The sequence below is a fragment of the Brachypodium distachyon genome, chromosome 4 (genome assembly GCF_000005505.3).
Source record: "Brachypodium distachyon strain Bd21 chromosome 4, Brachypodium_distachyon_v3.0, whole genome shotgun sequence".
Taxonomy (NCBI): domain Eukaryota; kingdom Viridiplantae; phylum Streptophyta; class Magnoliopsida; order Poales; family Poaceae; genus Brachypodium; species Brachypodium distachyon.
This window is the reverse complement of record NC_016134.3, coordinates 13,557,783-13,571,335: the sequence shown is the minus strand read 5'-3', so window position 1 is coordinate 13,571,335 and position 13,553 is coordinate 13,557,783. Positions and strand designations below refer to the sequence as shown.

General features: G+C 46.6%; 1 protein-coding gene across 2 annotated transcripts; it reads left to right on the top strand.

Moving 5' to 3' along the window:
• The first annotated feature begins 778 nt into the window (after positions 1–778).
• Positions 779–13,176, top strand: LOC100828831. 2 transcript variants are annotated; one of them, XM_024454469.1, is made up of 7 exons: positions 779–7,048; positions 7,905–7,971; positions 9,000–9,058; positions 10,981–11,050; positions 11,759–12,085; positions 12,195–12,378; positions 12,647–13,176. In XM_024454469.1, the coding sequence occupies exon 1, from the start codon at positions 815–817 to the stop codon at positions 2,183–2,185; it is 1,371 nt and encodes a 456-aa protein (XP_024310237.1). In that variant the 5' UTR covers positions 779–814; the 3' UTR covers positions 2,186–7,048; positions 7,905–7,971; positions 9,000–9,058; positions 10,981–11,050; positions 11,759–12,085; positions 12,195–12,378; positions 12,647–13,176. The 2 variants fall into 2 exon arrangements, with proteins under 2 accessions (XP_024310237.1, XP_014758170.1); XM_014902684.1 differs by having other exon boundaries at positions 779–7,971.
• Positions 13,177–13,553: the final 377 nt, after the last annotated feature.

The following is a 13,553-nucleotide window of genomic DNA, read 5'->3' as shown; positions in this document are numbered from 1 at the left end:
TCCAGGAACTCCGCCGTCGCCTCGCCGTGGCAGCTAGTAGGTATGGCAGCTTTGTAGGGGATGACATCCTCTACGACAAGGAAACGTTCAGGCTCTGCGTCCGCCGGGCCTTTGAAAGGGCGAGCAAGGGAGAAGATCCCGAGCGGATCTTCCCGGTCAAGTCTGATCTCCTCCCGGAGATCGCAGATCTGCGTCGGCAGATGATTGATCTCCTACGACGTCCCAAGATCTCAGTGGAGGCCGCGACCACCGACCTCACCACAACCTCGCAGACCCAGCCGATTTCCCCTGTCCCAATGATCCCGGCGTCTCAGATCGCGGCGGATCTGCCGCGGTCAGTGCCCCATGAGATCTGTGTTATTGTGGAAGGTGTAGATCAGGGCATCACCGAAGGAAGGCCGGAGCAAATCACGGACGGTGATTCTGGGCAGAAATCGCGCCCCGTGGGGAGCGGCGGATCCGTCGCCGGCCAGAGTCACGCGAGTCTGCCCTCCAGTGTTGCGGCTATTTAAGGAAGAGATGGGGGACGCCATTGTCACCGACTTAGTGCGCCTTCGCCCTGGAGAAGAGAATCCAACTAACGCCCAAGAAGTTCCGGATCCTCCCTGGCAGTGCTGCATGGCGGCCAACGGCAACCGGGGGAAGGAAAGTCAGGGAAGCAATGCGGGAGATGTGGTGTCGGACTATGTCCGACGGCCGGGAAGGAACACGTGGAGGAGGGAGTTCAGCCTGGCCGCGTGATCCGGGCGGCGCTAGTGGATGAACATCCTGACTGCCGGCCACGCACAGCAATCGGGTCGTGGACTTCGACAAGATGCAGGTCGAGATGGCCAGCAAGTGGATCGTCGTTGGCCGCTTCATCACCACGGGCACCTTCAGCTCCTCCCGCCTGTTCCAGCGCATGCGAGAGATCTGGCACCTGCGAGGCGGCATGGAGTACAAGGAGTTGGCAGGTAGCCGGTTCCTGATTGAGTTTGAGCAAGAGGGTGACTTCCTCCACGTGCTCACGGGAGGTCCATGGACGTATCTGGGTGATGCGCTCCTGGTTGTTGCCTACGATGGTGTCTCCTCAGTCGCCGACATTGACATCCATATCCTACCAATCTGGGTGAGGATCTTTGACCTCCCGGTGCCGATGCTGAACGCAACTGCTGGGAGAGAGGTGGGTGAACTGCTGGGACCTGTGAGAATGGTGCACACTGACAACCGCGGCAAGGCATGGGATAACTTCCTCCGCGTCCGAATCGAGCATGACATCTACAGGCCCATTGAGAGTGTTGTCCGCATCCAGGACAAGATGGGCAGAAACTTTAAGAGGTATGATGTTAAATATGAGAGAATTCCTCGTTTTTGCTTCTACTGCGGTATAGTGGGACATTGCTACAGCTCATGCCTGATACCGGAGGAAGATAAGAAAGTACGTTTCTGCGAAGACCAGATTGCGTCGCCGTACAAGAAGTTTGACCATCGTAGCTTCTACCTGCCGGGCGAACAGTCGAGGGCGAAGAAGCAGCTGTATCTGCCAAGCCGGGACATGCTGGGCAGGTGGAAAGGTGATGGCCGGAGTGCTGCACCAGAGGAGGGGAAAGATGGCGGCCTGAGGACGCAGAACACTGCTCACGCTGTACCGACGGCCTCCCCGGTGTCAGCAGACCGCAATGTGACTGACCCGGTGGTCGCAGACGCCCTCAACGGGGTGTCCGATGCTGTTGGTAAACTGACTGTTACAGGGCATACTCTGGACTCACAGGGGGAGAAGGAGGCTGTGCCGAAGGAAACAACCCCTGCGGCGAAGCCGAAGGGCAAGACTTCAAGCCGGCGCAGGACGAAGACGGATGGGCAGAAGGGCACTCACATCAAGGCAGCGAGGACAGAACAAAACGTGGAAAAGATTGGCAGGTTGGAAGGCAGTGAGTCGAAGATGCAGAATGAGAGGGTAGCGAGGCAGAAGGCGCTGCAGGTGCTAAAGGACAAGATCCAGCTCCTTGGCAAGCGGAGGCTGGAGGAATACATGGAAGGGAAGGAGGTAGAAGATGAAGCACAGAAGAAAATCAAACATGCCCCTGCGGTGCTTGCTGCTGGCCAAGGGGAAGGGAATGAAGGAATTAGACAGACGGAGGCGACCAGCCACGGGGCCACTGGCGAACTGACGGGCGCGAAGGAGAGCGCCCGTCAGGAGCAATGAAACTCCTCTGCTGGAACTGTCGGGGCCTGGGGCAGCCCCGAACAGTTCAAGAGGTGGTGCGTCTTGTGCAGCACCACAAGCCCAAGTTGCTCTTTGTGTCTGAAACCCGCAATCGGCAGCAGTACGTGGAAAACCTCAAGTGGAGGTTCGGCCTAAGGAACGTGATCACGGTAACCGAAGATGGAAGGGGAGGAGGTCTGGCTCTGTTCTGGGATGAAGATGTCCAAGTTGATCTCCTTTTACTTAATAATCGTTTTATTGATGTAATAATAAATGAGCCGATGGGAATAAAATGGAGATGCACTTTCGTGTATGAGGAACCCCGCACACACCTGCGGTCTTGTATGTGGGAATTGTTGAGAAGGATCCAGCCCCTTCGGAGTGAGCCTTGGATGGTGGTCGGAGATTTTAACGAAACCATGTGGCAGTCTGAGAATTGTTCCCGTAGGCGCAGAAGTGAAATGCAAATGAGAGACTTCTGAGAAGTGCTGTCTCAGTGTGATCTACATGACCTGGGTTACTCTGGAGCAAAGTGGACTTATGACAACAAGCAGAAGGGGGCGAATAATGTGCGAATCAGGTTGGACAGAGTGGTTGCAACTCCGGCATGGTCACACATCTTCCCGGACTGCAGTGTACAACACCTGGTCTCCCCCAGATCCTATCACAGCCCGCTGCTGATCGATCTGTTGGCCAATAAACCTGAGAATCGGCGACCGGCTGCTATGCGTTATGAAGCTTATTGGGAACGAGAGGAGAAACTGTCAGAGGAAGTGGAGGTCGCCTGGACGAAGCACCGCGTGGCAGGTGACCTGGGCAGTGTTGCTAACACGCTCGATGGAGTCATGTTGCACCTACATAAGTGGAGTGGTGTGACTATAGGATCACTCGGGAAAAGCATCAAGGAAAAGAGAAAGCAGATGGAGTCTCTGGCTAGGCGTACTGACGCCGCTGGACAGAAAACATATAGGAAAGTCTCAGCGGAATTAGACGAGCTGCTGGAAAAGGACGATGTAAAATGGCACCAGAGATCGAGACTTGAGTGGATTAAATCAGGTGATCGTAATACATCCTTTTTTCATAAAAAATCCTCTTGGCGAGCTAAGAAGAACCATATCTCGTGCATCCGCCGAGAAGACGGAACTGTTTCTGAAGATCTGGACGAAATTGAGTCATCGGCTACCAACTACTTCCGGTCCTTGTTCAGTGAAGATAACAGTGTCATCCCAGACGAGCTTATCGAACTGATTGATCCGAAGGTGGATTAGGCTACAAATCAAGATCTATGCAGGGAATTCAGTGCAGATGAGATTGGGGATGCACTTTTCCAGATTGGGCCACTGAAAGCGCCGGGGCCTGATGGCTTTCCAGCCCGGTTCTTCCAACGCCACTGGGTTACGATGAAGGAGGACATTGTGGTTGCGGTCCAGAAATTCTTTGCTACGGGGGAAATGCTTGACGGAGTAAACGATACGACCATTGTTCTAATTCCAAAGACTAAAAACCCACTCAGCCTCAAGGACTTCCGGCCTATTAGCCTTTGTAATGTAATCTACAAAGTGGTGGCGAAGTGTCTTGTCAACTGTCTGAGGCCCATTCTCAAGGAAATCATTTCGGAAACACAAAGTGCCTTCGTCCCAGGGAGACTGATTACTGATAATGCTGTCATCACCTTTGAGTGCATACATGCGCTGAAGCAGAATTTGGTTAGTGGTGACTACTGTGCCTATAAGCTGGATTTGGCCAAGGCTTACGATCGGGTGGATTGGAAATTTTTGGAGGCAGCACTCAGGAAAGTGGGCTTCCATGAGAAGTGGATCAAGTGGATCATGTCTTGCGTTACATCGGTCCGGTATGCTGTCAGGTTGAATGGGCACTTGCTCGAGCGCTTCAAGCCTTCGAGGGGACTTCGTCAAGGTGACCCCTCTCGCCATTCCTTTTTCTATTCGTTGCTGATGGTTTGTCCTCCTTGATTTCGAAAGAAATTATGTCAGATTCCTGGAAAGAACTAAAAATATCTCGGAACGGCCCCGGAGTGTCACATCTCTTTGCCGATGATAGCCTGCTTTTCTTCAAAGCTACAAGCAATCAAGCCCATTTAGTGAAACAAGTTCTGAATAAATATGAGATGTGTAACGGTCAACTCCTTAGCCCAAGCAAATGCTCTCTCCTGCTTGGGAAGAACTGTGATGCTCATACTGGAGATACTATCGCGGCCATTTTGAATGTGACCACGACAACATTCGATGAAAAGTACCTGGGACTGCCTGTTTCTGATGGCTGAATGAAGAATGGTAATTTCCAGTCAATTAAAGAGAGTGAGCAAGAGACTCGATGATTGGTCTGAGAAATATCTGTCGTCCGGAGGTAAAGAGGTGCTGATAAAATCGGTGGTTCAGGCACTGCCATCGTATGCTACGAGCGTCTTTAAATTCTCTAAAGGACTTTGCGAAGAGCTGGAACACATGACAAGGGATTTCTGGTGGGGCGACGAACATGATAGGAAGAAAATCCACTGGTTGTCATGGGAGAAACTGACGAGGCCTGAAGGGCAAGGAGGCATGGGCTTTCGTAACTTGGTACTCTTTAATCAGGCTCTCCTAGCGAGGCAGGCTTGGCGCCTGTTAGCTAATCCGACCAGCCTCTATGCTCGGCTAATTAAGGCCAGATATTATCCTCACGGAAACATTCTGGATACGGCATTCATCCAGTCGACGTCGCCGGTCTGGCAAGGGATTACACACGGATTAGAGTTGCTTAAGAAGGGATATGTGTGGCGTATCGGTAATGGCCGGGCGGTGGATATTTGGAGAGACAATTGGCTTCCGAGAGGGAATCTACGAGTGTCAGGCAAAGCATCTTGCGGCGGGTGGCTGACTTGCTTCTGCCCAATGAACAGTGCTAGAATGATCAGCTCAGTCGACAGATTTTCTACCCTCACGACGCTGATACCATCCTGGACATTAAACTGCCCACGACTCAGCAGGAGGATCTGAGTTCCCTGAGAAAACCGGCGTGTTCTCTGTCCGATCGGCCTACAGGATTGCCCTTGCCGAGGTTTCTGATTCAGGGATGGGCAGCTCGAGCTGTGATCCAAACGGGGACCGCAAGCTATGGAATATCATCTGGGAAGTTAATGTGCCGACAAAAATTAGGGTCTTCGCGTGGAGATTGGCAACAAATTCATTAGCGGTGCAGGAGGAGCGCAGTCGCCGTATCAAGAAGACCATGCCTGTCTGCACTGTCTGCGGTTGCGGGAGCGAATCTGCTTACCATGCTGTAATGGTCTGTCCAAAAGCGCTGGGGCTGGGCCAACGTATGAGGCAGGATGGGAATCTCCCGGATGAGGCAAAGCTAAGATACAGTGGGCGCGACTGGGTATTGGTCCTTCTGGATTCGGTCAATAAGCTTACTCGACAGCACCTTTTGTTCCTGTGGTGGAGAGCTTGGCATCTCAGGAATGATTCTGTCTTCTCGACGGGCAAGTGCACTATTGAAGCGTCGGTAGTCTTCATCAGGAACTATTCCTTGGCCATGGAGAATGGGAAGGAAGAGGACGCCACGAGGCTGCACTGCCTTAGGGAAATGGGGGAGTGCACTGTCGACACTACTTCTGTTCCTTCAGAGAACAACAATTCTGGGAGTGCTCTTGGGAGGTCTCGGCAAGGGGATGATAATGACCAGCTCTGGAAACTCCCTGCACAAGGTTGGCTGAAGCTGAACACGGATGCAAGCTTCCTAGAAGCAACCGGCGAGGCATGGTGGGGAGCTGCCCTGAGGTCGGAGGAGGGTCGAATTGTTACTGCTACCTGGGGACATTGCCCGACCTGTGCTTCGGTAGAAGAGGCGGAAGTCACTGCCTGCGTGGAAAGCCTCCATATCCTTGCTTTAGATTCTGGCACAAAAATCCATTTGGAAGTTGACTGTCAGGTGATTATCGCCAGGCTGGAGAGGGCTACCAAGGACCGATCCTACCTGTGCTTCCAGTATCGCGAACTGCATCAGGTGATGTCAAACTTTGCAGAGTCAAATTGGAGCTGGACGAGCCGAACTGGTAACGGCCTGGCGCACAGCTTGGCGAAATTCGCTAGGGAGTCTAAAACTGATGGGGGTGCTTAATGGGGCACTGCCTTTTGGTGTTCAGGGAAATATGTCGAACCCATGTAACTTTGATACTTTCACAGCTAATTGAATGCCTTTCCCTTCAAAAAAACAATAACAACTTGTGCAGATAGATTACAACATCCAGAGTTTACACTTGAAGTCGTTTAATAAAAGCATGAAAAATTTGCGTTGTTTGACATACTATCACACCATGCGAAAAAAAAGGATTTTAACTCCCGGTACCTCTTTTTTTTTCTTTACTTTTTTTTAGGGGGATTTTTACTTTTTTTTTGAGCAAAAGGGGGATTTTTTACTTGAAGTTGAGAGGTAACTCCCGGTACCCGAAAATCCCAGAATAGCCTGAAAATCTAGCAGCCCAATAGAAAAATTCCCAGCCCAACCCAACAAACTAAACCAGCCCACATCCCTCCGGCCCACAGACTCACGCGCCTCGGTTTAAACCCTTCCAAGCCTTCCTTGTCCCCGCCGCTCCCAATTCCCGAGTAGTCGCCGTGCCGTCGGCACGACCAGCTGCCGCTCACCTCAACTCCTCCCGCTCCGGCTCGCTCCGCAAAGCAGATCACTTCCGCGCGGTGAGTTTCTCTGGCCGCGTTGAACTCGGTAGGTTGTGCATGTCGTTTTGCTCCCACAGTTGATTTTTGCTTGCTTTCTCGGGGTGGATGTGACGAAGCAAAGGCAGCAGAGGCGGGCGTTTTCCCTCTGATCTGGTCCATGGCGTAGTATGCTCACTCGCATCTGGTGAGTTTTGTTTGCTCGTACTCTCACCGGTGACGATTTTTGCGGCGGATGGGGGTGTTTGGTTCGGCCTTTGCATGCTCGTCCTTGTGTCATACTCCGTAGCACGAACTAGAACAACATCTAGGCGGCAGGTGTTGTTTTGTAACGGGTATCCATGGGTTACCATTTGGTTTCTGATCCCCCCGCTGATGATTGGTTCGCTTCATTTTTGTGGCGTTATGTGATTCAGATTCAGATAGTTGCTGGTTGCACATATGGCAGTGTATTTCTGTTTATCAGATTTGAATTGACTGCTGCACATATTGTTTGGGTATCGAGATTTTTTACATTTTTTGTAGAATTGTATTGGCTATTTTTTTGCCTGCTGTCCACTGAAAAGTGAATACTAAGGGCCATACCTGTTTAGTTTAGTTCAAATGCTAGAGAGTGTGTGAGCTATGGAGATAGTTTTCTTCTCCATAGCTCAGACACCATATGAGTTTTGGAAGTTGACTGAGAGTACAACCTGCCATAGAATGCTTTAAACTCTGCATATATGTGTGTTCAATCAATTTTAGTTTTTGCTGGTTCAAGAAAGTGCGCCCTTTTTCTTGTCTATACTAATGGCTTTTTACTAGTTCTGAACATTTGCATCGGAAATCCACTTTAACATCAATATAGTTAATGCCTATAAGGGGAGCAGCTTTAGCACTAATTTTGTTTCTTGTCTATACTGAGAGTGGGGTGTATTGTTACCTGATCTGGAAGGTGGGGATTGCCTCCAATCTTGCTTTCACGTGCATATCTAGACATCTGTAAGCTCATAGGATCGCTGAAATTTGCATGTAAATCAGATTTGTAAGCATATTTGTTGCAGCCACAGAGATAAGAACCAGTAAGAACAAGGGAGGAAGCAAAACACACCCTTGCGCCTGCTTAATGAGGTTAGTATGGCTTGATCTTGCTGCCCCCCCTGGATTTCTTCTCCTTTCTCTTTTATTTTCTAGTCTCTGCCAGCCGCCATACCCCCCGCTGCTGTTCTACGTGTCGTGGAGCTGTGTTCCCCCTCGATGTTCTTTCTTCCTTTTGTCTAGGGTTCCGTATTACAGGTTGTATAGTTATTAATTGGGTCGTTCCTTATTAAATCGCCTTGTTATTTGATGGGCATCTCCAGTTCATTATTGAGGCAACTGTTATGTTTGTCTCCCTCTGTATATGTCCCTCTATATTCAGAACTTGTAATTCAAATATTTTTCAAAAAACATAGATACCATATATTTCTAGTTTGCTCAATTTCAGCACCAGCCTTTTACAACTGCATCACTGAATTTAAGCAATTCCAGTTACATATTTATGCAATTGCAATCCCCCTGGTAGGATTCCTTTTTTCGTAGTTTTTGGTCTCTGAATGTGTGATCAAAATCTACTCACTGCAGTAGCTTGTAGCCATTCGTAGTCTGGGCATGTTCATGCCCGTTACCAGAGTTTTTTTTTGTGTGATTTGACGTCTGGCTCAGCTACACCAGTGTAAATTAATTTCAGTTCTAGATTACTGTTTGATGATTTTCCATTCATTCAGAATAGGTAGAGTCCAACAGACAATCAGCCCAAATTATGGGTGGATGTGCACTGCATTATTACTACAGCAACTAAAATTGAGCAAAAGTGCATGTTCTGTGCTGTAGCCGGCCATTCCCATGTAAAGAGCACGTACTCTTTTGGTGGTAGCCGGCCAGTCAGAATCTGAATTTAGACTTCTGTTTTTTGCTGTAGTGATAATTTACGATTGTCTGCCGTATTTTTTGCACTGTCCCCCTGAAAAGAGATGACTGTTTTGTCATTTGTTCAATATGTATTTGAATCCCTTTTTTAAATTTTGAGTCCTTTGACGTTTAATTTTTCATTATATAAGTGTATGTTATGCGGGATACCTTTGATTTTTATTTGAATTTTCCTGCTTCTCAAATTTCAGGAATTGAAATAAGCGTTGAAACAAACTAGCAGGGGCAGATATTGTTTTCAAAGGAGAAGGTATATATGCACGACCTTGTTCTTTTTCATTCAAATTGCACTACTTCAAGGCTACTATTTTTGCAATTCCAGATTTTCTCAAATGCAATTTCATTGGACTCAGTTCGAAGATTTGAAATTGTATCCCAGGGAACTTTGTTTGTTTTGGACTTGTGAGTAGTTCTAGTAGCGCCCCCCCCCCCCCCCCCCCCCCCTCTTTTTTGGGACTTACTGTTCCGTTGTTTCCTGTTTTGGTTTGGACACGCTTGGAGGAATTTACCATGGGTTTACGACGTTTCTATTGCACTCTCCTGTCTTAGGAATAATATTCCAATTGCGAGTCCTGCAAGCAATTTACGAGTCCTGCAACTTGCAATTACGAGTTCCATTTCTTGACTTGCGTAAGGTGCTTTGGACAACCATTCGAAAGCGCAAATTAGTGGATGAGCACAGTTAATTTTCCCTTTGATTTTGATCCATTTACTCCGGGATTCAAATTCCCGTTCAGCTTCAATACCATGTCTTCTACCTCTGCATCGCAGTTTTTACCCAATGTTCTGCGCTGGGTCGCTTCAGATTCAGTAACTTCTTTTCTACTCTTGTAATCACAGATTCTGACTATGAATTACACTTTTATTTATAGTGCGATCTAGATTATAAACAGGTGAATCTGCAGGTTTCTGAATTATCAAATTCAAATTCAAAAGGCATTAAAGGTTTTTGTGTTGCAATTCTATCCTTTTAAATATAAATTGCACTTTTCTTTACAGTGCAATAGCATCTTGGGTTTAAATCCATTGCATCAAAGTTGCAGTTCTTGCAAATGCAACTGCAGCTAATTTGATTGGGATTGCATTTTATACCTGTAGCATCTAATCTATATGGGTTTTGCAACTACAGCTTCCAAATTTGCAGTTTTTGCAAATGCAATTGCAGCTAATTTAATTGGAATTGCATTTCATACCTGTAGCTATCCAGATTTTGCAGTCCAGTTTTTGCACTTGCAACTTTGATTTCGCACCTATTATCCTTGTTATATGTGAAGAGGAATAAGCATCTGCCTTTTCCTGTATTTTGCTGCTGCCTATTACTTGTTTGTTTGGGTATTTGTTCTCTAACCTGATGCTGTACATTGCGATTTTTTGGATTTGCCTCTTCATAATTGATATCATTCATGAGCAATGAATTCCTTTCTGAATATATAACCTGATGCATCACGGAGTCATTTGTTATCCAAGGAGTCGACGCCATATTGAAGTATTGATTTGTATTTTTGATCTTGGAACTGGTTCTGTAGCCGGTTGATTTGTTGTTTTTGTACTTTTAGTTATTCACGCACCTCCCAACAATAGTGCATAATTTTTTCTATAGCTGATTATGTATACAACTTTGTTTAACCTTTGTGGTTGTTTAATCAACCAAACATCTAGGTGACCTTTTTTTCTTTCCCCTACATCCCCATGCACAACACGATAATAGTGCAACTTATAAGCTGACTAAGCACAATCGCACACGTTTTGTTGGGGTCTTTAAATTTCTGGTTATGCAATATCTGATCTGATATCTTACATCTAGGTGCAATTAGCTATATTAGTGCAACTTACAAGGGATGTAAACATGTTTTTGCACATGGTCATGTTAATTTGCACAATTATGTTGTTATTGCAATTTGTGCAAAAACCAGGTGCATCCATCCAATTTGCACATTTCCTTTTTCTTTTAGATCCAATTTTTGTGTCAAGTAGGTGTAAATTAACAGGGAGCTAATTGACACATTTGTACAATTTTTCATGGCCTAAGTATGATGGCTCTTCCAGGCATCTTCCTAAGCTCTTACAAGCAATCTTTTTTCTAGCTCTATGTGATCTTTATATGTACCATCTTACATGCATATTGTAAGGAGATTTGCAATGTTCAAATCTAATTGCCCCATGTTGTTGCAGGCATCTACAATTTGTTTGAAGTTGGAGCAGCTTAGGCAGAGGGGAGAAGTACATACCTAAACGATCGAAGGTTAGGCTCCATTGCCGTTGTTCTGTAGCTATTCAGATCATGCAGTCGAGATTGGGGGCCTTTTTCATGCCCACTCTGCATAGTGGATTTTATTTTTTGATAATTAGTGGATCGTACATGTAGTCTTGTTATATACGATCCAGATTTTAGGGAACATAGGCCCAGATCTATTTTTGATCATCTGGCAAGTGTAAGTGTTCAGGGAAAGGCCCAGCACAATCATGAATAGGCCCAGATCGACTCATTTAAGAGTAATAGCAAAAGTGACTGTTTTTTCTCAAAATTTCAGGCGTCTGGTTTTAGTACAGAAGACAAGGCAACTGTTTTGGTACCAAAAACCAGATGTCCGGTTGATAGACAGACCCTATCTTTTGCTATAAATCTATAGTTTGTTGCTGAAATCTCGTGATGTTTAAAATTCTGCTGATTTGCTGTCAAATATTGCTGAACTGTGTGAGAATGTTGCCGAAAATTCTGCTGAATTGTTGTCAAATGTCATTGAACTGTGAAAATGTTGCTGAATGAGTAGAAATGCAAGACTTGTGTTCATTGAAGAGGCCAAGACATATATGACTTCTTGTGTGGGTGTTAGTCTCAGTTAGTGCATACTGCGTAGTGGTATTTTGGCATCAAAAACTAAAACTGTAATGGTATTTTGGCAAGTTTGTTTTGACTAGTTGTATTGTGGCTATACTCTCCCGTGATCAGGTGATGGACCCGTCGCCGACTCGTCACCGTGGTGCCTTCCTGATGACCGAATCCTCCCGCCAGGACCACGACGGAGGGAGCGCTCGCCAGCTCGCTCGTCCCGCGCCGCCGACCTGTCGTCGTAGGTTCAAGGTTGGACGTGTGCGCTTCCGACAGATCGGTTCCTCCCGCAAGGACCATGGCAGAGGCAGCGTTCGCCAGACGCCACCTGACTTCGCAGCGTCCGCAACAAACGCGACTACGCTCCGCCCGCTCAGTGGTCTGGCGTTGCCGACAGCCACTCCTCCGCTCGGTGCTCTCGCGCCGCCGACTGTCTTGTCTGACCCGGTGAGTTCCAAACTCTAGTATGACTGTTTGCAGTTTCTTTCGCCCGTTGACATGATGTATTGTTTGCGTGATAAAAAAGACATGATGGTTTTCATTTCCGTTTTTGCAGGCAGTGGACCTGCCTACTTGTATCTTGTTGGGCACTCAATCTGAGGACAAAGCAACTTCTCTAGCCACTGAATTGATCTTTACAGAGTTCAACTTTGCTGATTTGGAGTCAGATATTGACAAGACCGACAGCGATGATGAGGACGAATACTCTATTAAAGCATGATTTTGCAATGGTGCCTGAGGTAAGTAGTACTTGATTTCCTTCGGCACATGCTAGGAATTCTTCCTTACATATCTGTCCGCGATGATAATTGTATGTTATGCTAGGGCAATATTTATTCGCAGCAGCTTTGACCGTTTGAGAGCTGCAAGCTTGTTTACAGTTAATTACTTTGAAATCCTTGATTCATGATTTCATGTTATGAGCTGGTATCTTGATATAGCATCTCGTTCTAATTTCCCCACTGTGGATTGTTATCTGTATAACACAAACTTTGTATTTTCATGCAGTACATTTCTGCAACCAAGATGGTCTTCCTTGGGCCGCAGGACCATGCTGCTCGCATTTGGTACTTGAAGGAAGGCACATCCTCCTGAAAGGACATGCAGATATAAATTGTGATATCAAAGAATTCGTTTTACAGTACAACATGTTAAAGTCACTCTGGTTTAACAGGATGTGATTCAGGAGACAATCTGCTCTTTTGAAATTTGTTCTTATGGTTCGGGTTCCATGTTTCTAGGTTTAGCTGGAAAAGTCTGAACAATCTTTTGGTTCAGCTGCTGGAAAATCTCAGTATGCATATTTTGACCAGCACGTGGCAGGTTACCCGGTGACTTGTTAGTCTGAAAGGAGTTTTGGTCCAGTTCAAATAGGTGTCGATTAGCGTTTGCCCTTTGATTGGTCAATCGAGTCGTATTGGCCACGCAAAATATACACATGCAACTGGCTAATAGGAGTCGATTAGCTTAATTTGTATCAGATCAAGTATTTGTCTTACGAGAAATATAGAAAATGTCATGCGAGGTGTCTCCCAAAATTTCTAATCGATCGATCTCTTTGGTGTGCATGCGATCCGTTGGCTAAATCAAAGCATTGTCTTTCCTCGGTCCCACAATCTGATGTTCCGGTCGACCATAAACTCTGTTTCAGAGTAGAAACAGAGTAGAGAAATCTCGTAGTTATTCCGTCCAACAAAGGATGTCTCAACTTTAATTAAATTTGAATGCATCTATACACTAAGTTATGTTTAGATACATCCAAATTTTGACAAATTCGAGACATCTTTTGTTTTACGGAAGAGTACTAGTGGAGTGCCCGTGATTGCTACGGATTAACAAATTCATGTGTGATTTCTGACTCCTCAATCCTCTTACCACACACCCAAATATGTAGTGCAATGATCCAAAAGGACAC